The 26,126-nt window shown below is 39.4% G+C and overlaps 1 protein-coding gene across 15 annotated transcripts in view; it reads left to right on the top strand.

Annotated features, from left to right (window-relative positions):
- The window catches only part of BNC2 (basonuclin 2), a 423,941-nt gene that overhangs the window by 377,428 nt on the left and 20,387 nt on the right, over nucleotides 1–26,126 (top strand). For 10 of the 15 annotated variants that reach the window (XM_046664181.1, XM_046664177.1, XM_046664178.1 and 7 more), the window contains one exon: nucleotides 18,776–20,745. In XM_046664181.1, the coding sequence (XP_046520137.1) occupies nucleotides 18,776–20,745 (1,970 nt within the window). Of the gene's footprint in view, nucleotides 1–18,775; nucleotides 20,746–21,164; nucleotides 21,231–26,126 lie in introns of all 15 variants that reach the window. The other 5 variants (XM_046664185.1, XM_046664183.1, XM_046664184.1 and 2 more) reach the window with 2 other exon arrangements.

Genomic DNA, 26,126 nt, shown 5'->3' with positions numbered 1-26,126 from the left:
CATTCTTTCCATTAATGAAATTTTGATTTTTTTATTAAAATGACTTAATTCCTCCATAGTTTTGTTTACTATTACCTTTCCTTTTCAAATAAACATGATAAGTATAGAAGAAAGTTCTGGTGATTTAGAAAATGAACAAATAGTTGATTGTCTTCAAAGGTGGCTTGAACTGTTTCATTGCACTATGGTTCGTTGAGAGAAGCAGCTCACTAATTGTAAAAGTTGAGGATACTCATGAGACAAGTAATTCCTTTTATATGCTACCATTATAGCCACTGTTTAGACGTAACAAATGATAATAGATAAGAAGAGTAAAATAAGTGAAAGCCTTTTATATTTTATAACAGACTGGCTGAAAAGCCTTCTGTAATATTTGTTTCAATACATTTCATATTCATTCATCAACATCCATTTTCTATGCTTTTTTTCCCTCCCCATTCTGTGTATTTTAGTTTTGGTACACAACCAGAATCCCAAATGAAGAATTAAATTGAGGTATTCAAAATTTGCTCTAGTCTCTACTTTCATATACCTATGTGTTTATTTTCTCTTCCCGTTTCACTTTTACCAAATCTTCTATAAAAGAGATTTCTCTCCTCCGCCTCCCTCTGCTCTGTCTACTAACGCTGACACACGTCACACTCTGGCCAGGACTTGACTACTTATTGTTTCAAATAAATTATTTTAAATGTTCTAATATTCAGTTTTAACATTCATAATTCAGTGTTAGCCGCAAGTGGTAATTGTTTCTAGTCTGTCGAATTGTAAATGTATGTTCGTATCCCATATGTATGTTGTGTTTTTGAGCTCCCTTTCTTTATTTAGTTTCTCTGTCTAAACTTTCTCCTCCTAACTTGTTTTCCTGTGACAGCTGCTCTTTTTCTGCATTTACTTTCACATTTTAGAAAATTTAAGTTTTTGCCTGTAAACCTATAAATAATTATGTAACAAAATGAACTCAGAAGCATAGACTCAACCAAGGCCTTAAAACATTTTGAGAAAAATGAACTTTTACTTGCATCAGAAAATATTCATATTTTTATTTCTTAAGTACATAATATAAAACGTTTGGATTTCTGCATTTGCATATGTGACTGCCTAACCAGACATTGGAAAACTTATGTTTTAGACTTATCCTGGCTGTTTTGAGAAATCTAGTAAACATTTGTCGAAAGAAAATAGTTGGGTTTATAGAAATGACAAGTGGTCAGTTGTCAACAGAAATGGGTTAGGTGTAAAAAGAGCATAATTTGTTAAAAATGTGTGCAAGGCACTGTGTTAGATGCTGTAGGGGTATAAAGATGAGTGTTCTGGAGCCTCGACACTCAGTGGTCTGGTTATACTGTATGGGGTTATCCCAGATTGCATGTGACCTATATAAAATGGACTATGGTAAAAATTCACGTGAAAAGCAGATGGGAATTCTGAATAGATCACAGGATTTATGACAGAGGTAATATTTGAGAGGTGGGTCTTGGATCATAGAAAGCCCCCAGAAAACTGATGATGGCATTCCAAATGGAAGGGCCAATGTAGCAAAGATGTGGTGTGGTGAGAAAGTACAGCGTGTCCTCTGCAAGTTAAATTGTTCATTTCAGCTACAATGTCAGAGTGTGTAAAAGAAGTAAGACTTAAAAGTTAGATTGGGGTGGTTCTTAAATGCCGGCATGAAGAATATATGCTTAAATCATTTAGCAAAGGGGAGCCAAGGAAGTTTAGTTTGGAGGGAGGGGTTGTAATGTGATCAGAGACACACTTTAGGAAAAGCCACTTGGCGTCAGAATATAGTCAAAATGTAAGTGTGGTGAAAGGAGTGAATGGGAAGGATGAGGAATGGTTAAAATAATCCAGTTAGGAAGTAAAGTGGGCCATTACTAAGCTTTTGAGAATAGGTATAAAGAGACAGGTATGTGACTGGACAACCTTGAGTTAACCAAGGGATATGTCAAAGCAAACAACTTCTCAGGCCTACATTTCAGAGCGAATGGTGGGAAAAGAGAAAGCAGGAGAGGCCACTGGTGGAGGCTCCGATGAGAGGGGCAGACAGGAGTGTCTTCAGTGCAAGGTGTTTCAGTATAGTTCTAGACTCGACTGCTGGTTTGAATCCTGGCTCCCAAAATGACTACCTTTATGACCTTAGGCAAGTTACTCAACTTTGATGTGCTGTAATTTCCCCCATCTGCAAAGTGGGTTTGATAATAATACCTCAAACCTGATTTGAGTGTAGATGAACGTAATGCATATATATTACCTAGAGTCCTGCCTGGCTCGTTGTAAGGGCCCAGCAAAATATAGGCGTTATTATTTTTCTTTGATCCTCAGAGCTTTGGCAGGTAGCTGTTTTTACCCCATTTCATATATGAGGAAACAGAGGCACAGAGACTATATTATTTAAAGCAATGTTTAGCTTAAAAATAGCATTTTCGGTAAAAAATAGCCCTCCATGCATTTGTATGTTTCAGATTTTGTTTTGTTTTGTTTTCAGAATTCAGATAACATTCTTTTTGAGCAACTGGGTGATTACTTTAGTCTATAGGTAGAATTCTTAAAGAAATCCTCTGAGTTGAAGCTTTCTTCATAAGAGATTGAGCAGATGCAGGATAGAAATGAGAAATAGCAGGATCAGTGGGAAGACCAGATGAGGATTCAGGAATTAATAAGTATAAAGTTATTTGCAAAAGAGAAAATGAAGGAAGAAAGTATGTGCATAAACGTATATTTATAATTGTAATTTATTATTTCTGTGTCTAATATTAAATTAGACTGATTTAATTTCTTTACTCACTCCATAGGCATTTTCAGATTGCCAACCATGTGAAAGACACTGTTGCATTTTGCTTTCTAGTTCTTTGTTCACTAGGATTTAACTTAGATCCAGAAAATATCCAACATAATGTAAGATCCAGCACAATATGTTGGACGTACATAAGATCCAGAAAATGCCAAAAGCATTTTCCAAGAGCAATAGATAATTTTCCGGCACTTGCAGAGAAAAGAAAAAAAGCAGTGAGGTCTAAATTCAAAATACACGTATTTTGCTCAAACTGTCATTCTCAACTTTTTCTCACCCCCAGCACACTAGTGAGGAAGCTGCCTACCTGCGCCAGTGGACTTGGGGAATGACTTTACATTTCCATTGAACTCCTTCCTGATGGTCAGGAGGGGAGTTCAGTTCAGGGGAAAATGTCTTGCAGGTAGGGGTAGTGTGCGAGTCCCACTTACTTGGCATCTGCTCAAACCTGGGGCGTGGCAGTGGAATGGAGTGGGTGTTCTCTTTCCTGAGTCAAGAATCACCATGCCAGGAGAGAAGGATCGTATTATGGGAAAAGCACGAGACCCCGTCAGGGGAGCTGGACGGCTTGCATCAAGTCAGCTAGTTATACTTTAGCTTCCTGGTCTTGGGCAAGATACTTATCTGTTAATTTTCTCATCTGTAAAATAAAAAGGTGGCACTAGATGACCTCTCACTTGCCTCCCAACTCCTCCATTCATAGTATAAATGAATTCATTCAGTATTGATTCATCTTGGCAGTGGGATATAAAGTATAATAATCCTGTGATGAAGAGACCTGTCTGACATAGAAGTAGAAGCAAATCGCTAAAGGGGCAGGTCATTCTTGCTGGGAGTGGGCAGAAGGAAGGAAAAGGGTAGCATAGGGAATTCTTTTTTTTTTTTTATGAGGAAGATTGTCCCTGAGCTGACATCTGTGCCAGTCTTCCTCTATTTTGTATGTGGGACCCCACCACAGCATGGCTTGATGAGCGGTGCCAGTGTGTAGGTCCACGCCCAGGATCCAAACCCGCAAACCCAGGGCTGCCGAAGCAGAGTGCACGAACTTAACCACTACGCCACTGGGCTGGCCCTAGAACATTTCTTAGAGAGTTTCATTTAAGTTGCACCTCAAAGGATGAGAATGTTGTGTCAGAAAGGCAGAGAGGTTCAGAAACAAGATTTTTACCATACGCAGATTTATGACAAGTAGCTCTTTGTGGCTGGAGCTGCAGGGGTCTTAGAAGGAGATGATGTTTGAAAGGTAGGTTGTGTTTATACTGAGGGAACTTAAAACGTCAGGTAAGGGAATTTATTTTGATTCTGTGCACAGAAGGGAGCCACTGAAGATTTCCTAGGAAGGAGGATGAAGCATTCCTAGTCTCGGTTTTTGGAAATTTGATGAGAGTGTGTAAAGAGTGGATTAAAGTGAGTGGGGAAATCCTACTATTTGTTTTCTTAATGGCTGTCTTCATCTGTTAACTTATACCCAGGTACCTTTTGGCATTTCTATTAATCCTTCCAGGATTATCTCCCTTTCTGTAACCAGCGCTGACTTCACAGACTTCAGTAAAGACTGTGCTCATCTTCTTTGAGGTGACACCAAGAGTTTAACTCCCCTAAATGCACATTGTCTCCCCCCCACCCCCAACCAACCAGAGCAGCTATACCATTAGCAAGGTAAAAAAGAAAAAAAAAGGCAGTGAAATCCAATGTTAAAAGAAAAAGAAAGCTAATTATTTAGAAATTCACTTTTCTCAGTTCTATATCCACAGATAGTCTAGATAGTTTCAAAAAAATCAGGACAGATGTTGACCCCTTAGTGATTGTCACAGTCCTGTCTGTCTTTAACTGAGATCTGTTGACTTTCACTTAGCACACTCGAAGAAAACAACATTGGATGATGCTTTCCTTTTTGCCCGCAGCACCTACTTGGTAGAAGCCGCATTAACAGAACACAGGACAGACACTGAGATCAGTCCTTGGGGATGGGAGGCAGCCCTAGGGGTTGTGCTTAGAAACCATGAAGCCCCTGGGCTAGGCCTGTCAACTCTGGCTTTCATGTTTTCCTTTCTTTTTGCTGCAGCTTTTTCTTCCAGCCTGTTCAGCGAGTGTACCAAGAGGGACTGTCTGTGCGTGCGTGCCTGCGTGCGTCCCCCAAACGGCTTTATCATTAGTACTGTGGGCCCTCCCTCACAAGCTCATGGCTGTCATACGGTGATTTGATGCAAGCTTTCTACACGCCCAACTAATTGAGAGTTGAAAGCCACGCTTCAGATTGGTGTGGCCCCATCCTTAGGCTTGCCGGTTATCAGCCACATTGGTGTCATTTAAAGGAGGCGTTTCAAACGTTTCACATTTCAAAATGTTTTAAGATTCCCATTAAATGGCAGTCATCTCAGGAAGCCAGATATTCCTGCCCGTTCTCATGCAAAACATTTATTCACCTGATTATCTGCAGAATCATAGATTTCAGGTTAAAAACAAATTCTTCCAGATTATTTGCAGTTGACTCAATCTGTCTTTTTTATATATATATTTAAAGATGCTCATACTCTCCTATTTTCCCTGTGAATTGTATCAGAGGAGATGTAGTCACTCTGATACAGCAATGGACTAATTTCATTGATGTAAATATTGTTAAACAATCTCAAATGCAACTTGGGAAACAGTGTTTCTGAACCTGTTTAACAATGTTTAAAAATGCATCGATGAAATTGGCTTAGCCTAGTGGCCGTTATTAAATTACCTGTTCTCAATTACATAGATTCTGTGTTTTATGTCTGGACTGATTATAAGTAACCAAAAAAATGATCCCAGCTGAAGAGGGTGGCGTATCCCTAACCCATTGAATTTGATTTAGAATTGGGAAATCTTGGAAAATACTTAAAAGAATGCCATATAAGCTATTAAAATAAAAGCAAATGTGTTCAAGAGGGTGGGCTGGCATTACTATTTCAGTTTTCACCTTTTTTTCCTTTTTCTTGCACACCCCTCTTCACCTTCCACTCATCCTTGGTGCCACTGTTGTGACTCAACTACTAAATTCCAAGCTATCAACCTTGAAATATAACATAAAACGTTAAATATGTTTTTACTAATTGTGATCTGCTAAAATCACAATTCAAGCTCTGTGCCGAAGCTTTTTTTTTTTTTTTTTAATTTCAGGAGCAGTATTTAAGTGATGACATGCGGTAATTTGTTCATTCTTCTGTCAGTATAATTTACAAGGCAGTGGCAGATAAACATAGCAATACAAGATTCATTTACGGTGACACAATGGCAGATACACAGAGCAGAACCCTGCCTATGAGATAAAGTGGACTGAGTGACTTATGCAGTAATTAGGGGATAATTGTCATTAACCTCACAAACAGTAGTTTACCCATATTGTTTAAAAGGCTCCAGGATGCGTAATGACAAGGTAATCTGTCAAAGCGCTAGGGGGAAATATTAATAAGATTTGTGCAAGCCTGGATAGAAAATATGCAGAAAGCAGCCACATTAAGCTAATTGGTGGATGAATATACACTTGTAAAAGTGCTTCTAATGGCACGTTTGCTGCTCTCCAAATGACTACCGTTAATGTGGAGAAGTGGGCTGCTTAGAAAGTCAAGACTGCTGGGACGAGAGGGTATTAAGGCATGCAGACGCAGTTATTACCTTGTGCTCTATAATGCATGCTTCCCCTTCGTATTCTCCTTTATTTTGGATTTCTGAGGGTTTTTTTGTTGTTGTTATAGTGACATATATTGATTATTTACTCTGATTATTCTATTTTTGATCTCTATTTGCACAGTCAACCACCAACCCCAAATCACCTCTATTTCGTAGCCACATAGAATGTATAATATCTGTATTGATAGCTGCTCATAAAGATACAGAAAGACAAACTGTTAATGCATATGCGGATTTATAATTGTACACAGACACGTGTGTGTGTGTGTGTGTGTGAGTGCCTTTATAGGAACACATTTAATCTGAGCAATCAAAGGAAAGTATATCCATCAACAGCCTTGTGTATGTGTTACAAGTAATAATGTGTTGTTCCCTGATGAATGCTAAAGCAGGAAATTAATCTTTGTGTTCTACTGCTATTCTTATACCCAGAGAAGAACAAAGTTACATCTCCCAATACATCTTTCTGTTCAATCACACACTCAGTCCTCAGTGTGTTTTATGGAATACTCAATCCTCGCTCTTTTATGGAATACTGCCTAGTGAGTCTTTGGTCCCTTCCTACCCCTGCTCCCTCACATCCTAATGAATATGTTAAAGTTCCTTAGGGTTGTTCCATCAGCTTCAGTTGTGGAGTAAGTCAAAGTATTATACCTGAAATGGAATCTTCCATTCAAGCTTTGGAACCTCTGATAACACACTAGTATTGAGAATCTTGGTTGCACAGAGAAAACTTCAAACAAAGAGTAAACCTTGTGGCTTTGAATTTCTTCCAAGGTTTCAGCCTTTACCTGATGTGTGTAAACTCACCTTCATCGTGAAAAGAAATTTTTGCACCCATTTTTCCTGTTTATCAGACATTAAGGGGGAAGCACATCGGGAAACACCAGGGTCTCTGGCATTTTTGTTTAGGTATGTAAAGCCCAGCCCAGACCCCCAGATGGACGACGCTTTCTACAAACTCGGGGGCAGAACTTTGGTGATGGAAAGAGGTAAAGTAGCAAATGCAGACCTCAAAGCAAAAATGTTAGAAAGGCCTCTGGTTAGGTTTGTTTATTGCAAAGCTAGCAGATTTATAGCCATCTTAGGACTCAGGCTTTATCTTTATGTCTGAGGGGAGAAGAAAACAAGACCACTTACAGGGACCATCCTTCTCCTTCCTCCTGTTGCTAGTGTTTTCTGAGGATTTCAAACTGTTCCTTTGCGGTCCTGATCCATAAAATGATTTACCCAGGAGTGCTCATCTCCAAGCGAATAACTCGTGTGTACTTAAAGGGTTTAATTGAGGGGAGGGTGTTATATACAAATACTGCTGTTTTTTAGAGCTGCAAAAATCACTGGAAGCCTACAGATACTTATTTATATAGCTTTATGGAGGTATAACATTTATTTTGGAATGGTTGGGCCTCGAGTTGCAGAATTTTCACAAACCCTACTGGTGTGATTCGGGGGGCTGTTTCCACAGCCTTTTGGGGACTTGAGCAGTTTCCCTAGTTTTCAAGCAAAGTTTTCGCTTGAACTGATCACTGACTGGACCAGGAGTAAAAATTAATCCAGAAGAATTAGTACCTGTAATCACATCACTGATAAGCAGCCCCAGACAGAAACGTCAAGGGAAGCATGCAGAAGAGAGGATAATACGGTAACTCTCAGATAAGGGCATACTTTCAGTCATAAACACATGTATTCTGAAAATAAGTTGGTTACCCAAGTTGGTTAAAAGGGAAAACATTAGCCTTGGGTTTAAAACATTTTAATTAAAATGATATGTGTGTTCAGACTCTACGCATAGATAATCGAATAATGGAATTTTGGAGTCAAATAATGGAATTTTGGTTTAGTAATAAGGCTTAGAAAATTTAGTAAGACTCTTATTCACACATGAGGAAACTAAGCTGGGTGTTTAGTGATTTGACAGTCACACAGCTGGTCGTTGGCAAAACCAAGACTAGAATTTAGGTGTCATTCACTTCTGTTCTTTATTTTCTTCTAAGGTTAAATGCGTGTTATATTCAACGTAATCAAAATTTGGAACTTTAAGATACAAATTCTGTTTTAGCCTACAGGTATAGAGTTAGATATTCTGTGCTTAAGGACTTACAAGTAATTTGACATTAAAGGTTGGTGTACTAGGAATATCAGATGGATTTAAGGTTTTCTATTTTGAAACTTAAATGATTCCTAAAATACTATTATTAAATATTAAAATATATCGTGTCTTTAAAAGTTTATCGGGTTTGATTTACAGTGGAGCTGGGTAATTTGAAAAATACTTTTGAATCTTTGAAGTGCAATTCTAGACATTGCAGAAAGTAATTTACTCCTCTGAATTTTTCTTTAATGTGGCAAAGCAAGGTACCTGTTTTATTTATTTGCAAACAAGTGCCCATAGAGGAAATGCGTATGGCTGGTTTTAAGCTAGACAAGCTAAAATTCCTGGGTACAGAGAAGAAATCCTGACAGGCCTTTAATAGAGCTTAGCTGAGCTTTATGATTAAATATGTTGTAACCCCAGAGTGATCTATCATAATCACAATTTTTAAAATAAAAATGCTGTATAGCCTGTTATTGAGGAAAAAAGTGATAGTCCTCTATGAATTATATATTCTTTTTTGGTCCATAATCAAGGACTTTCTATAACAAAGTGAATTTTTTATCAAAAGTCCAACAATATGTTTTAAAAATCACAGGAACAATTTAAAACTTGTGCCCTGGCATTTTGATAATGTTATTTTGGTTAAGGAGGTGATCATTTTGAGAGGGTGCATTGGTCAGTTCATCAATTATTTTTTCTTTTAAAAGGTAGCATTTTCACTGTGAAAAATATTTCCAAATATAGATGAGAAAAAGAAATAGTAGAAGTTTAGCTATTGAAAAATATCAAAACTGATACCTAAAAGTCACATAAAATTACCCTGTTGCTTTTTCTTTCTGCTCCCAACTGCATTCAAGGGTCACGCTCCACAAACTTCCAGTTTCATCCAAGGAGAAGCATTCCTTAACTTTGTACTTGTTTTGCAGGTAATTTGATATGCCTTACCTCATTATACCACCATTCTCCATGGTCAAGCATTTTGAATGTTATAATAAGACTGATTTATAATGAGATTCATGTATAGTATAAGTGAGCCAAGAATGGTAGTCTCTGTGTACTTGTGCATGTGTGTGTATATGCACATGTGTGTGATAAGTAACCCTTTTAAAGTCAGTCCTCATGTGTAAACAATATTTATAGAGAGACGACTTTGCTGTTAGCATGTCAGCTGACAAGGACTAATAAGGTTTTCATCTTGACAGAAAATTCTTTAATGAAATGTTTTCTGAGAGCTCTAATATTCTAACCAAGTAGTGGATACTCTTTTAGTGTTCATTTCTTTTTGGTGGGGGGGTGGGGAGAGGAATCAGAAAGATATTGCAAATCAAGTTCTTTATCAAGTGTACACAATAAATTTAGCATGAACTTCTGTAATCAGAGCAAGCCAGTATATACTCAGCCTTAATGTTGGCACACTCATTTCCTGACAGCGACAGTCTTGAGTTGATGAGGAAAGTATATTTGTTTTCAAAAAGAGATGTGCACGTGGATAAATGTTAACAAATAGAGTTCGGTCTTGATTTTTATTTGGAAGGTTTTTTTCTGTCTGGGCCACACCCTGTTGATTCTTTCTCCTGGGGCACCTCTGGCCTAGAGAGGGGCAGAGGAAGTAAGGATGTGACCGGTCAACTTTGTGTTTTGAAGGTAAAGTAATGCTCTTGAGAAATTCTGCAAAATACAAATTTCCAAATCATGGAAATTGAGTAGGGTTTTCATTACCCAAAACAAATGTTGATTTTTTTTTTATCAAGTCTAATTTGAACCATTTGGTGCAATCATGGTATAAATGAGTGTATTTCATTCTGCCTACAGATATTTGAGTTTCTTCAGCTGGCCCAGAAACATTAGCCTGAAATACTGGGAAAACATAATCACATAAAAGAGCTCTGTGTGAACAGAGAATGGTATAATTTTGTTTACTTACACAACCAAACGGCCCCGATGTATATTGTATATGCTGGTGTGGCACCCTTCTCAGTCAGTACCCTCCAAGAAATACGTGTTTAAATGTCAATTTGCTAAAACAAATAAGCATGCCAAGATCTTTTCCCACATAATTTCAAGTGTTTCTCAGAAATTATCACAACATTGCTTAAAAAATTTCCCTAAGTACTTCCCAGAATCTATTATTTTCAATAAGAATTTTTTTGTTTGAGATTTTTACTCATCTCCCCTTCTTGCCTGCGTACACACACATGCAGCCACACAGACACACAGGCTTTGACCTGTGCACCCTGAGGATTGCCAAGTCATGTAAATTAGAGAGATAAACATAGTCTAACAAAAAAGGAAAAAAACTGGCTCTGATGTAAGTGGAGAGCACCCAGACCACTTAAATTTTTTGGCTGACAAGGAGAGTTTTAAAAGTGACTTCGCTTTAGAAAAACAATTTAAAATTGGAATATCTGCTCGTTAGATGTGGAGCCGTCTGAGTTCTAAAACAGGTAACTAGTGGGAGAATGGGAGAGAAGAGGACTGAAAGTTTTGTGACTTCTGTACGTTTTTTTCTTTAAAACTGTGCTTAGTGCTCAAAGGTTTCTCTTCTACAGATTATCTCCCTCAAACTCACGCTGCTTTGAGCGCTTGTAGCCAGCCCTGTACACCCCAGAAGTGGTATCCATGTGCTCTCCGTCTGCAGACCCCACCTACTAAGTTGATGGGATGCCCCTGTTCACATCCTCTGAGATAATGGTCTGTGGTCTGAGCCCATCGCTTGCTCCTGAGATGACCCAGCAGTTAGATGATATATTTCCTAATTTCTGGGTCACATCCTGCCACATGTCCACCTAACCAAGAGGCCAGCACAAAGGCAGGCAGGGGCAAGCTGTGGTGAATTAACTGACTGCTTCTCATCAACTTCTTCCAAAGCATTTGTGAAGGTGTTTGCGAGTGGTACGTGTCTGCCACCTGTCAGGATTAGCTCTGTGCAGAGGCAGTCTCCAAATTTTTATGACTACACACCACTTAGGAAAAATATATGAGCTTGCACCCCAATAGATGTAAAGCTCTTTCTAAATTAGTAATATATTACTGTAAATCCACATATAAAATATTAGCAAAAAATTGTCATTTTAGGTAAAAAAAAAAAAGTACATATTCTCAAGTTTACTCCCCATGTCACAATGGATTATTGTGTATACCCTACTGATAGGAGAAAATGGGGAAGATATGTGTGTTTGTTATTCTGGTTGCAAAAGAATGCAGGGAATGAGAAATAAGATAACCTATAAATAGGGAAAGTTGTGAATGTTAAGTTCTGAGTGTGAGATTTCATGCAAGTTGCATGATTCAGTGTTTTGAGTCAACCTCATTGAAGTATACTTCACATACAATAAAATCTACCAATTTTAAGTGTACAATTTATGTCATCATATAAACATCCACACAATCATGCTATAGAACAGTTACGTCATCTCAAAAAGTTCCCTAATGTTCTTTTGTGGTCAATCTCTTCCCCTTGCCCTCAGCCCCCGGCAACCGCTGCTCTCCTCTCTGTTCCTATGGTCCTCCCTGTTCCAGAATTTCCTGTGATTGGAATGGTGGAGTATGTAGTCTTTTGGTCTGACTTCTTTCATTCTTAGCATGCTTTTGAGTGTCATCTGTGTTATTCTGTGTATCAATAGTTTATTCCCTTTCCATTGTATAGCTCTCTCACTATTTGTTTACCCTTAAAACTTAAATATCTAGAACACCCGGTAAAATTTATCGTTCAAGTTTTGCATAGTGTTGTTTCATCAGTTTTTAACTCAGCAAGTACTGTTAAACTTTACCTGATGGAATAGCAAGCTGGGTAGGCTTGAAATTTGGTAATTTCTATATCTTCTACCCAACCCCATTCCTCTTGCCTTGATGTTTGAATTAATCCTGAAGGAGAAAGAATAAAAAATTCCAATGGAAACTGGTCATGAAAATAAGTCACCAATATGGGGGTTGGCCTGGTGGCGCAGCGGTTAAGTGCGCACGTTCTGCTTCTTGGCAGCCCAGGGTTCGCTGGTTCGGATGCCGGGTGCACACATGGCACCGCTTGGCACACCATGCTGTGGTAGGCGTCCCACATAGAAAGTAGAGGAGGATGGGCATGGATGTTAGCTCAAGGCCTGTCTTCCTCAGCGAAAAGAGGACTGGCAGCAGTTAGCACAGGGCTAATCTTCCTCAAAAAAAAAAAAAAGAAAAGAAAGAAAGAAAATAAGTCACCAATATGGTTATAATGGAATAATTTTTTAAGATAGCACACTCTGCAAATCTAGACATGAAATCAAAACGTACATCTCATAAACCTGTGATTTTGTTCTGGGTGGTCAGGATTCCCTATAGCTCAATGTCATTGTAATTAAAAGATTCAAAATAATCTCAAAGGGGAAATATTTTTAGTTTTCAGCTAATCATTTTAAGATTTTCCTTTAAATTATGCATTAAATTTGACAAGAAGTTCATGTAATAGAATAGGAAATTAAATTATTTTCCACCTGTCATTTAGAGTTAAACTACTTATTTCTTTTTTTTTTTAAAGGGTTCTTTTTTTTTTAAGATTTTTTTTTATTATTTCCTTTTTCTCCCCAAAGCCCCCCGATACATAGTTGTATATTCTTTGTTGTGGGTCCTTCTAGTTGTGGCGTGTGGGACGCTGCCTCAGCGTGGTTTGATGAGCAGTGCCATGTCCACGCCCAGGATTTGAACCAAGGAAACATTGGGCCGCCTGCAGCGGAGCATGCGAACTTAACCACGGGGCCAGCCCCATATTTGCTTATTTCTTAATATAGGTTTCCCCCACTGTCCGCAAGCAGAGCATTCCTATAAAACCCTTTATAAGGTGAAATGGTATAAACCGAAGAATCATTTATGATCAATTTATATGGGAAAAATTTTTGAGCATTCCCAAACCCAAAAAATAACCTACCAAATAACACATAAACCTAAATAACTACCAACAGATAGTGAAAGCAGGAGCGATGTGATAAATACACGATATGTAGAGTAGAAATAATTTATGTACAGCGTGGTCTCACTTGCCAGAATCGGGAAGCCAGCAAGCACACTGGAAGCTGAGAGGTGATGGCGGTGGTGATGGGGGGGAGTTAGGCTGAGTCTTCAGAGGTTGGGGTGGTGGGAGGTACAGGAGACTGGGGTGTCGGAGAGAGAGGAAGAAGGTCATCTATTAACATCTCATCATCGTCATCTGAATCCATCAGGGCAGGCAGGTCACTAACATCTACACCTTCTATGTCTGTCTGCCTTGAGGTCGAAGGTCAGGGTTCGTTGTCTGCTGAGGCTAATGTGGAAGCCTTGAAATAAACAGTATTCTTGACTGCTTAGCCTCTATAATGGCTCGCTGCAAAACGAACGCCGAACACTATTTTCGCTTCTTACCTTTTTTCGTAAAAGCAAAACTCCTCGTATTTCTTTTGGTTAGCGAAAACGGGTACTCATGTAGGTCCTTTGTAAAAGTGAAGTGGCATAAAGCAGACTTTCAGATACTGGGGGCAAACTGTGATTCGAACTCTGCTGGAGCAGAGAGGCCCTTGATCTCTGCTGTGTTCACTGTTCCTCCCTCCTTTCCTCATGGACAGAAAGAAAGGCACTGTTTGTCCTCCGTGCTGTGGCAAGGTAGTGGCTGGCCGTGAACACACATGGATTCGTTCTTGGACTGAGGATTCTCTGGGCTTGAGACCACCTCACCAATTATCTCAAAGCCTCTTATTGAGTTCCTCTTCCATCTCTTTATACCCTTTCCTTCTCGGCTGTCCCTCTCCCCTAAATAAGAAAAACCAATCAATGTCATGTTACTTTGATTTTAAAACTGCAAGGTGCTCTGATGTGAAGAAAAGGTTCAAATAAAACCATGACAATTGCTCTTACTACAAAAAAAGATTTAGAAAATCCCTCTGCAGAGAACTGGGTGCCAGATTTCTACCGAGTGATAATCACCAGTTCCAGCGAGATCACCAAAGGAAGTCTTTTCATTTGAAATGCTTAGATGTAAACATTTGAAGTGTTTTATACTTTTTCTGAACCCGGTAAAACTGGTTTATATGTCTAGGTTATTCGGTTTTACTCACTTTTCATTGATAGTATAGCTAGTTATTTTAGAAGGAAATTAATATAATACCTTGCATTTCATGTAACAAGATAAATCTTATTATCCTCATTTGGTACATAACAATTCCCAATGTAAAGGGTTATAGGTCACTGAACTCGGGTTACAGATGGGAAGGCCGAAAGGAACTGACTCACCAACTACAAAATCAAAAGGAAGGACAAGAATCTGGTTACATGCTCTGATGTAATTTATGAATACATGCACAAGACCTATGTCCCAGAGTGGGTTGGTCAGCAGTCACAATATTCATACTGGCATGACAGGACTGCATTTTTGTTTCATTAATGTTTATTCTGTGAGGATACCTAATTTTTTTTATGGCTCTTACTCACTCTGGTCAAGTTTACTTGACATGGCAAGGGAGCCTAGATTTTAGATCTGTGCTTTTCAAACTATCTGTGAGGAAGGACCAATTTTCCCCCCTCATCAGTCTTCAGCCAATATTTAAGTTAAATGAAATAAAAATAAATTGCTAAAGAAGAAATTATCATGCCCTTAGTTGTTACAGCAGTGTCAAATTGTCCTGAAGGTTTTACAAATGGTCACTCCCAATTACTTGTAGACTGGTTTAAAAAAGCCCTGAGACTAAGGTCTGAGGTCCTTTCTGAATAGCGTATAAACCACTCATGGAAATTCTTGCCTTAACAGAGGAATCTTCAGCCACTGCTTGAGGATCACTGCACCAGCCCATGCTTATTTCTGTCACAGAGATCTTCAGGAAAAAGGAACCCGGGCCTCCCCTTTTTCCCTTTGATTGTTTCTAACTCCCTTCAACCACTTTATCCAAGGATATGCTAATACTGGTAGTCTTTCCTAGCACTGAGCTTGCAAATTTATTACGTAGCATGAGAAAGTCAACTTTGGTTCTTGCTGCAGTTTCTCTGTTTATGAACGTGATGGTATTAGACAATCTTGATCAAATATGAACTATGGCTGCTTTGGAAAGAACTTCTGTGGCACTTCATGCTGCCTGGATTCAGAGGGTGCCCTGTCAGGGGGACTCCAGTTTGAGTATGTAATGTTGATATTTGTCTTGCTCCCAGGCACGTTTGTTTGCGAAGATGTTATATGGTTCTTCTGTGTAAGTATAAATTGCTGCTTCTGTTACTACGATAAATGCAGCTTCTCTTTATGATTCAGGCTCCCCCAAAGTTCTAAATCTTGCTTACCTGGACCTCTTCCACCAGAAGTAAGTGGGTTAACGTAACAGTCTCCATTTCGGCGGAGACAGCTACTCAGGACTGAAAGAGAGTCTGAAAGGCAGTGGTTTTAGAAATAGCAGCAGGCATTGTGGCGGGCCAGGAGAAAAGGGAAACCATATGGGACTGCTGTGTACTGTGGGGAGAGAGAAGACAGGAGTGGGCGGAAAGGAGATGCCTCAGGTGGGTTTGATCAGTTGCTATGGTTTCTAAGGCCTATTTTAATACCAGGGGCTGCCAGCTGTGTAAGAACATTATCGACATGCAGATTTAGGTGCAGGGTACCTGGGAATAACCTGAGGAAGAAATGACTGTTTACTGCTCAGATTGGGTTTCAGCCTGAGAAATGATCCGTACTGAAAGGCTCCCTAACAGAACAATCAAGAGAGTAGAATTGATGGTAAAAGAAGAATGGTGTAGAAGACGACATTACAGAGACCAGCCTTGTTCAGGTCTAGTCCTGCTCCTTTTATCACAAACTCAATGTGCCCACCTGGGAAATGGCATCATGGAAGACAGTCACTACGCTCCTTGAACTTGGAATCAGAATTTCTGGGTTCAAGTCCTGGACCCCAAGTTAGCATCTTGGCAACCTTAATAAGCCATCTCACCTTTCTTCACCTCTGGTTTCTCATCTGTGAAACATTTGCTGAGCTCTGGAAGCTATTATGAGGTTCAAATGAGATAATCTATACAAAATCACAATTTATTTCTGTATTTACGTACACCACCAACACTCCCCCTTGCTTCCCCTATTCCACAAAAGGATGTAAGGGAGACCAATTGCTATGAGTGATACTTTTTAAAGATGGCTATCCAGCGTCATCCAGAGTCACCATGTACACACATTATTATATGACTATTCTGAGCAGATAGTTGCGTGAGAGTGTTGATCTGAAGGCTAATTTTATCAACAAGATGAGAGAGGGACATCTGTGTTTGATAATTCATGTAGGAATTGACACCCCCATGAACACATCCACACATATACTCTGTGTAAAATGATAGACTTCTAGGAGTGAGTCTTATAAGGAAGAGCACATAACTGTTAGAGCTGCTTTCTTTTAAGAAGTAATTTAAACAAATGGCAAGTATCTCCTTAAAGTCAAACCAGTTGTCATGATTCAGACCATACAATTGTGGTCCAGAGAGAATTTTATATCGCAAGGCTGAGTAGAACTATCTACAAGAGAGAATTTTCCGTTGCAAAAATAGTGTAGCTCCCTTTATTCTGCTTCCCCTAATAAAACATTCTACATAAGCCTAGTACAATTATTGAAACCAAGAAATTAAGATCGATACCCACTATTAACTAATCTAGAGAATTTATTCAAATTTTGCCAATTTTCCCACTAATGTCCTTTTTCTGCTCTAGGCTCTGTAGAAGCTCACATTACGTTTATTTGTCCTGTCTTCTTAGTCCCCTCCAATCTGTAACTGGTCTTTGGCCTTTTTTGTTCTTGTTGTTAATCTTTTCTGACCTTTGCACTTTGAAGAGTACTAGCCACTGTTTTGTAGAATGCCCTTCAATTTTGGTTTTTCTGATGTTTTCTCATGATTAGATTGAGGTTATAATTTTTCAGCAAAAATACCACAAAAGGGATAATGTGCCCTTCTCAGTGTATGTATTAGGAGGCACATGATGATACTTGTCACTGGTGATGTTAACTTTGATCACTTGGTTTAAGTGGTGTCTGCTAGGTTTCTCCATTATAAAGTTATGTTTCTTCTCTTTGTAATAAAATAAGTATCTTATTTTGTTTTTTTCAGAAGATTTTATGTTTTCTTAAATTGAGAGTCAGGGTTGGGGCAAGTGTTGTTCACAGAGGGTACAGAGTGTCTTGTCCTGATGGAAAGAAGCTGTGCCCTCAAAAACGATGGAGTCGTTATTTAAGGGTTTGAATAGATGTCTCACAATCTATGCTGAAATGGATTGTCTGACATTACATTGCAGGATTTTTAAGTCCTACCTCCAGGCAAATCTCATGGTTCCTAGCAAAAATGAAAGTGTGAAATGCTTTTTAATGTATATTTAACAACACATAGTCTGGTGATTACTGATGTGTATTCTCTGTGGATTCTCTTTGCTATCAGAGGAGGATGTTAAGAGACAACATTTTTACACATTTATTCTATCTAAATCCATCACATGTTTACTTTCTAAATATCTGTAACTGTCGTTTATAACAAGATCATAAAAACTCAAATACTTTAAGTCTAACTCAAACGTGGAGTCATAGGATTACAATCAATTTCCAGGGAAAGCACAATTACTGTTTCTCCTTGCTCTACCTTATGAAATTGCCTGCTATTAAATGACGCTAAAATATAGTCATTTAAAAAAGAAAAAAATATGGTTTAGTAATGGGGGTATGGAGGGCAATACTACTTCTTTCATCTTTTTGATTCAGAGATTCACAGAATAGCTCCTATTTGAAGGAATTTTCATCATTGAATCCAGTGTCATGTATGCTTGTGTTGAAGAAGTAAATTTCACAAAATGTGCCTAATTCCTTCTATGGTGTCACTATTTAATACGGATTAAGGTACCATATTTTGCATTTATACTGGGTTGCACAGCAAGAGTTCACGTCTTCTACTAATATATGCTAAATAGTTGCGTATTCTATAGACCATTGTTGTTAAAATAGCAGTAGTGAAGGCATTTTAGATCACAGAGCCCCAGTGGTCTACATTTTGTTTGCTTTGACGTTATTAAACTCAATCTGTTTCCCTGTGACTCTAATTACTACATTTGCATGGCAGAAAAGTTTGCTTTGTGGGTCGACTTTTATTAACAGTGCTTGCATGTTATTTTCGGCTCTCGCTCTCGGTGTTTCATGAGCAGACAGAGCACCTTCAGTTGCCTTGAATAATTATGCACAATCAATAAGTTATTGTGTTTGTCTCTGTTGTTTCTTTGATGTGGCCTCTAGGATGCTGCCGGCAAGGTGCTGGACCGCTGGGCCATCATGTCTCGAGAAGAGGAAATCATCACCCTTCAGCAGTTTCTGCGGTTTGGAGAAACCAAATCCATTGTGGAGCTGATGGCAATTCAGGAGAAAGAAGGGCAGGCCGTAGCTGTACCATCTTCAAAGACAGACTCAGACATAAGGACTTTTATTGAGAGCAATAATCGCACCAGGAGTCCCAGCCTCCTCGCTCACCTAGAGAACAGCAACCCTTCCAGCATTCATCACTTCGAAAACATCCCCAACAGCCTTGCCTTTCTGCTTCCATTCCAGTACATAAACCCCGTCTCAGCCCCACTCCTCGGATTGCCTCCAAACGGGCTACTATTAGAGCAACCAGGACTGAGGCTGCGGGAACCAAGCCTTTCCACCCAGAATGAATATAATGAGAGCAGTGAATCGGAAGTCTCTCCCACACCTTATAAAAACGATCAGACGCCCAATAGAAATGCCCTGACCAGCATTACTAACGTGGAGCCCAAAACCGAGCCAGTCTGTGTGTCCCCCATTCAGAATTCCGCCCCAGTCAGTGATCTGAACAAAACTGAACACCCAAAAAGCTCATTCCGGATTCATCGGATGAGAAGGATGGGGTCAGCCTCTAGGAAAGGAAGAGTGTTCTGTAATGCATGTGGGAAGACATTCTATGACAAAGGTACTCTCAAAATTCATTATAATGCTGTTCACTTGAAGATCAAACATCGATGCACCATCGAAGGTTGCAACATGGTCTTTAGTTCCCTCCGAAGCCGTAATCGCCACAGTGCAAACCCTAACCCTCGCCTTCACATGCCTATGCTAAGGAATAACCGAGACAAAGATTTAATTCGGGCCACATCAGGAGCTGCCACCCCCGTCATAGCAAGTACAAAATCAAATCTCACACTCACAAGCCCTGGCAGGCCCCCAATGGGTTTTACCACTCCCCCACTAGACCCTGTCTTACAGAATCCTCTCCCTAGCCAGCTGGTGTTCTCTGGGCTAAAGACTGTCCAACCAGTTCCTCCATTTTATAGAAGTTTACTCACTCCAGGGGAAATGGTGAGTCCTCCAACCTCCCTCCCAACCAGTCCCATCATTCCAACCAGTGGTACTATAGAGCAGCACCCCCCACCACCCTCTGAGCCAGCAGCGCCAGTAGTGATGATGGCCACTCATGAGCCCAGTGCTGACCTGGCACCCAAAAAGAAGCCCAGGAAGTCCAGCATGCCTGTGAAGATTGAGAAGGAAATTATTGATACCGCTGATGAGTTTGACGATGAAGATGATGACCCCAATGATGGTGGAGCTGTGGTCAACGACATGAGCCATGACAATCATTGCCACTCCCAGGAGGAGATGAGTCCAGGCATGTCTGTGAAGGACTTTTCTAAGCATAGCAGGACCCGGTGCATTTCAAGGACTGAAATAAGAAGGGCCGACAGCATGACTTCTGAGGACCAAGAACCGGAGCGGGACTATGAGAACGAGTCTGAGTCTTCAGAGCCCAAACTAGGAGAGGAATCCATGGAAGGGGATGAGCACCTTCACAGCGAAGTGAGCGAAAAAGTCCTGATGAACAGCGAGAGGCCTGATGAGAACCACAGTGAGCCCTCTCACCAAGACGTCATCAAGGTGAAGGAAGAATTTACAGATCCCACTTACGACATGTTTTACATGAGCCAGTACGGACTGTACAATGGTGGGGGGGCCAGCATGGCAGCCCTACATGAAAGTTTTGCCTCGTCTCTGAATTATGGCAGCCCTCAAAAGTTCTCCCCAGAAGGTGACCTGTGTTCTAGCCCAGACCCCAAAATCTGTTACGTGTGCAAGAAGAGTTTCAAAAGCTCCTACAGCGTGAAGCTTCACTACAGGAACGTTCACTTAAAAGAGATGCACGTCTGCACGGTGGCTGGTTGCAACGCCGCCTTCCCCTCTCGCCGGAGCAGAGACAGGTCAGTAAATCTCCATTGGCTGCTCCTGCCGGGGGTGGAGGGTGCCAGTCATGTTGGCCTTAACATTAAAAAATCCAACTTAGATGTTTCTGATGCACTGTAAAGACTGTCCACAGTGACCACGTGATAACCAAGCTGCCATGCTCATGAAGGATTGGTGCTTGTTATGATGAAGCATGCAGATCATGTGCCATCTTACCCAGTAATGCACGCCATTGTTCTCTGTGCTCTGTGTATGTGTGTGTTTGTTTTTCCATGCATCTAGGTGTGAATAAGTTAACTATGTACACAGTTCCCTGCTTCCCTGTGAACCTTCACTTAGAAGCCGCAGCTTCTGTTATTTATATTTCTGCTTTGCCTTGTGGCTTTTTAATTAAGTCAATATAATATCTTCATACACACATATTTATCCAATATAGAAACAGAAATTTACGGATGGAAAGAACCATAGGTCCAGGACATCGAGACAGCCTGCATCTCTGTAGGTATAACCAGAAATGTTATCATTCTTACATGAGTATTTAGTGTGTCCTTGAATTCTTTAAGAGTCATGAAAATATCAGAAGAAAATGGACCAAAGTAATTGTTAATATGGGGAAATGGTATGGCGTTGTGGGTTTCTTTATTTTAACTTCACAATGTCTTTGAGTACATCTCTAAAATATAGACCATCATGGGAATTATGCACAGAAGGAGAGACATGCATCTACGTTTAGGATCAGTTAGAATATGTTATGTCCAGCCTTCAGATGACATCACACCTTAGCTATGTAGCTGCAGCTCTGAAACAGTTGGGCTTAAACAGAAGCAGCTGGTCCTAAACCTACAATGTTCTTTTTCAATCCTAAAGAAAATGTAATATAAATGGAATGTGTCAAGGTGGTCAGTGGTGGGGTAACACAGCTATCTGACACTTGTGGAGATAAGCTTGTGAGCAGATCATTTACATAATACACGAGCCCAACTAGAGTTACACGCCAGTTAGTTCCTCCTGTTGTATCGGATGTGGTTTTTTGGTTTTATGTTGTCTTTCTAAAATATTTTTAGAGAAAATTTTATTACGTGGTAAAAATCAGTATATGTAGAAGAAACAAAATTAACTAGGAAGTTTCCAGATAGCCACCACCCAAATTCTAGTGCTTATCAGTTGGGTAGTGTTCTTTGACAAAGTAATGCATTATAAAAGTACCACTGAAAAGTAGTGACCTGCCTCTAGAATACTCTGTTTTGTCCTCATATTTAGAAGATCAATCTTTTCTAAAATAAAAGTTTAAAAAAGGGGGCTGGCCCCATGTCTGAGTGGTTAAGTTCACGCGCTCTGCTTCAGCAGCCCAGGGTTTTGCTGGTTCAGATCCTGGGCGTGGACATGGTACCACTCATCAGGCCATGCTGAGGCAGCGTCCCACATAGCACAACCAGAGGCACTCACAACTAGAATATACAACTATGTACTGGGGGCTTTAGGGGGAAGAAGAAGAGGGAAAAAAAGAGAAGATTGGTAACAGTTGTTAGCTCAGGTGCCAATCTTTAAAAAAAAAAAAAGTTAAAAAAAATTCTCCGTTGTACTAAAATACAAGGGGCTCAATCCATGAAAAGCAAAATTTCTGGGAAAAATAAGTGACTTTCTTTATACAACTCAAAGCATTCACCATCCCCTCTCCCCACTCCCACTTACCTTTTTCTGTAAAAATGGTTTACGGTCACAAAGTTATTTTCAATTCTGAGTTAATCATTGACAGTTCCAGAATACAGCAGACAAGAAGCTGTACTTGAATAATAAAATGTAATACTCTACCCAACCCCCCCACCAAGTTTGTGAGTAATATTCATTCTTTTAAATTTGAAATAGTACACTTGTGATAATGAGGTTAATGCGTTGGATTTTTTTTTAACAAAAATAAAAGACTCATGAAAACCTGCATAAAATATTTATGGAAATGGAGTGTTTGAAGACAAGCCAAAATTTAGGCTTATTTGCATGAATTCCTATCACAGTTTTAGTTGGTTTGCTGAAAATTTTGCAAGTCATAACACTGGAATAAATGATTCTGAGACCAAATGGCTACAACACCCAAGCTTGGTGCTTTGATTTATGTCAAACCACTAGAAAACACAAGCGCTTGTGTTTTTATGTCCTAATGCATAAGGAGGTACTGTTGAAAGGGTGGTTTGTCTGAGGAAAACCATTTATTGATAGAAGGAGAATATTTCAATCTCCATCTTTATTCTGAGGATTAGGAGCTTGGCTCATGACCAGCCATATAGAAGTTCAGACGAGTGTGTAGGATACTCTAGATGGGAAGAATAGTACGGATATTCTCCCGTGTGTGTTCAAGAGACTGCAAACCTTGGAAGACAGGGGATACATTTCATTTGGGGGAAATACCACATCACACCTAAACTTTTTAATTCTGGAATTTTGTCACATGATAAGCAAATTGAAAAAAACACTTGTACAAAGAAAGTTTTTTGATTCTCACTTGAAATTTTGCTTTTCAAGAAAACTCAGATCTTTTGATCCCAGGTTAAAAACTCAACAGAAACTCTAATACTTTAATTTTGAAATTTTTTTTTCTTAAGAAGAGAAGTGTTCATCCTTGTTGAGGTCCATGACTTGAATTAATATGTGATATAAGTTTAGCCACCTCAAAATAACCAGAAATAGTGATGCCATTGGGGTACCAGCCTCTTCCTGCATCTCAGCAGAGTGGACTCAAACAGAACTGTGCTCCTGTTTCAGCCTGTTATTGTCATTTTATCAACTAATGTCCACCTGTAATTTAATCTCCTTATTCACACAGCCTCTTGGATCTCATCCCTGACCTACCGTCTCGACTTACCTTCCTCTTTCGCTTCACTTTTACTGTATTAGTCATGAGAACCCCAGGAATTTTGTGTCCCTGCTTTTTTCCTCTTCAATTCACTGTGAAGCTAAGACAAATTTTCTTACCTTTCTCTGAGCCAAGAGACCTTCCCAAACAGAAACCTCCTTTGCCTTTAATCCTGCTGTCCTCAGGCCCATTTCTTTCCTCTCCCCAGAGTTTCAATGCATCCATCCTTGACTCTGCAATGTCTTCCTTGTGCAAATAAAGCATTAGAGGGGATTTTGAGTGGGGGCTGAAGTGTGCAAGGCTACAGGGTTACTAGGACGCCTGCGATAAAGCTAACAGAATAATCCTTTTCCTTCTGTTGATAAAAGCAGCCTTCTTGTCTTCAGGCTTAGAACACCTTACAGGAGTGATGCACAGGTCTTCTTGGGCCTCTTCCAAGGTGGTTGTCTATACGTGAAGGAGTTGGATTTTTGGTTTCCAGATAGGCATGTTAGTAAGATGGAAGTAGAAAGATGTTAAATACTGTGTTTTAGATTTGGCATTTAGTTAACAATGATTTCCAGATCTTTGGTTATGATCTTTCCAGATTTTATAAGATCAAGTGAAGGCTTTTTGAAAAGCAAAAATGTTCTTTGTCTAAAGTCACAAAAAGGGAGAAGAGAGAGAGAGAGTGGGGCACATGTAAGGTTTGTGAGGTCTGAGGATTCCGAGCACAGTGTGGAAGGTATCCTTTTCTATACAGTTGTAAATGCGTGTGAGTTTAATAAAGGCAAAAACAAAGAGGACCATTCCACACTAATGACAAAGAGCAAGCTAATATATGCAAAGTCCAATTCATCTGGTCACTAGGTGGCTATTAGAATAGTTTTTATTCTGAGTTTTAGAAGTGAAATGTAAATTATTTTCTCTGTAAAGAATTCAGATGCTAGAAAGTGATTTGCTAAAGTGTTTAAATGAATACTGGTAACCGTGTAGAGTAATAGTCCTGAAACTCTCTAGACACCTTCCTTTCTTCTTGTTTATCCTTTGATTTTTCTGCTACTAAGATAGTGTTCTGTCAGGGAACAGGGAGCTGACCCTCAGTTTTGAAGTATGCATATGAAATACTCTCTGGGAAGAAGAAATCTAGCTGACTGACCTAGACCCTACCATCTTCATAAAGGAAATTGTCTTGGAAACAATGTCCTTGTCAGAATTACCTGGACCTAGTTTACTTTTGGTCCTTTCTCATCCTCTGTCTTGAGTTTTGATCCCCAGGAGGGCTGAGTGGCCATGGAGTGGCCATGGATCCCTACATATAAAAGAAACCCGTTTATAAATTACATTTGGTTTTTATTCAGGAAAAAACCCAAATAAATAACCTTTTGTCCTCTTCCTTAAAATTCCTTATCATTTGCTAATATGTTAAAATCTACGTATATCAGTTTTAGTGATTGGCAATTTTAAAACTCCCTCAACTATAAAATGAAGTTTTGTACACAGAAACCGGATGATCTGCACAGAAAGAAAGATTTTTCTCTTTGTTTTTCTTCTTAGATGAGTTTCGCCACCTTTGTTCCTCTTTTCTTCTGAAAGTAGTAGCCATTAATTGCCAAAGTTTCTTTTAAATTTTATCAGAATGGTAAGCATATATGTTTGATCGTCAAGGTAGAGGAAAGGTAATTCAGCCCCACGAATAAATTTAAAAACAAAATAATATTTGCTTTGGGTGATTTATAAATAAATATGAGGCAACCATTGGTGCCAAGTGTGAACCTTCTCTTTGATTGCTAGTTAAATCAGTCCAGATTTAAACATGTAAACTTCTTGATTTGTATAGAGTAAGACATCTGTATTTGGTTTATTAAAACCTGCTGATGTCTCCAGAACTAAATTTGTTCCTATATAGGCCTCTGGGTAGCTGTAGCTAAAAAGCAGAGATGTATAGCTTTTGCTTGTCTGATTACCTGACTTCCAGCCCTGTACAGGTGTGCAGGAATAAATTAACATGAGCTACCTCTGATGAGCCACTGCATACATTAACAACAGAGGTGAAGAAGCGAAAACATGCTACCTGCCTCCTGTTATCACCTTCTCAGCAGCAACATCCATTTTTCCCATCACTCTATGTTTGGAAACTTGTAGAGAACTTTTCTAAAGAGAGAGTTTCAATAAATACAGATGATTTCACTAGGCAATACCTCCACGAAATGAGCCACTTAGCACCATTTCAAGATAACTATGAGTATATTTGCCCTAATATAATTAGCTGTCAAATACAGTATGTTAATCCTCTCCAAGTACAAGAACAGAACATTTTAAGGCATCAGCTGTTTCATTTCCTATATTTTTGTCCATCAAACTGCAACTCGCCTCTTCCTGAAGGCTTTTATAACGTGAAGTTGGGCAGGTCCTCTGACTTTTAAATGTTAGGAAGAGATTTTTTTCCCCGTTACTCTGGTTTCACAATACAGCCATCAGATCAATAGGTCTTTTGTACTTATCTCCATTACTTTCCGTCAAAGGCAAACAAACAAAATAAATCCCCCTTCTGAGTAATTGCTAGTTGTG

The sequence above is a fragment of the Equus quagga genome, chromosome 6, assembly GCF_021613505.1.
Source record: "Equus quagga isolate Etosha38 chromosome 6, UCLA_HA_Equagga_1.0, whole genome shotgun sequence".
Lineage (NCBI taxonomy): Eukaryota > Metazoa > Chordata > Mammalia > Perissodactyla > Equidae > Equus > Equus quagga.
Note: the sequence above shows the minus strand (reverse complement) of the source record. Positions and strands in the feature narration are given on the sequence as shown.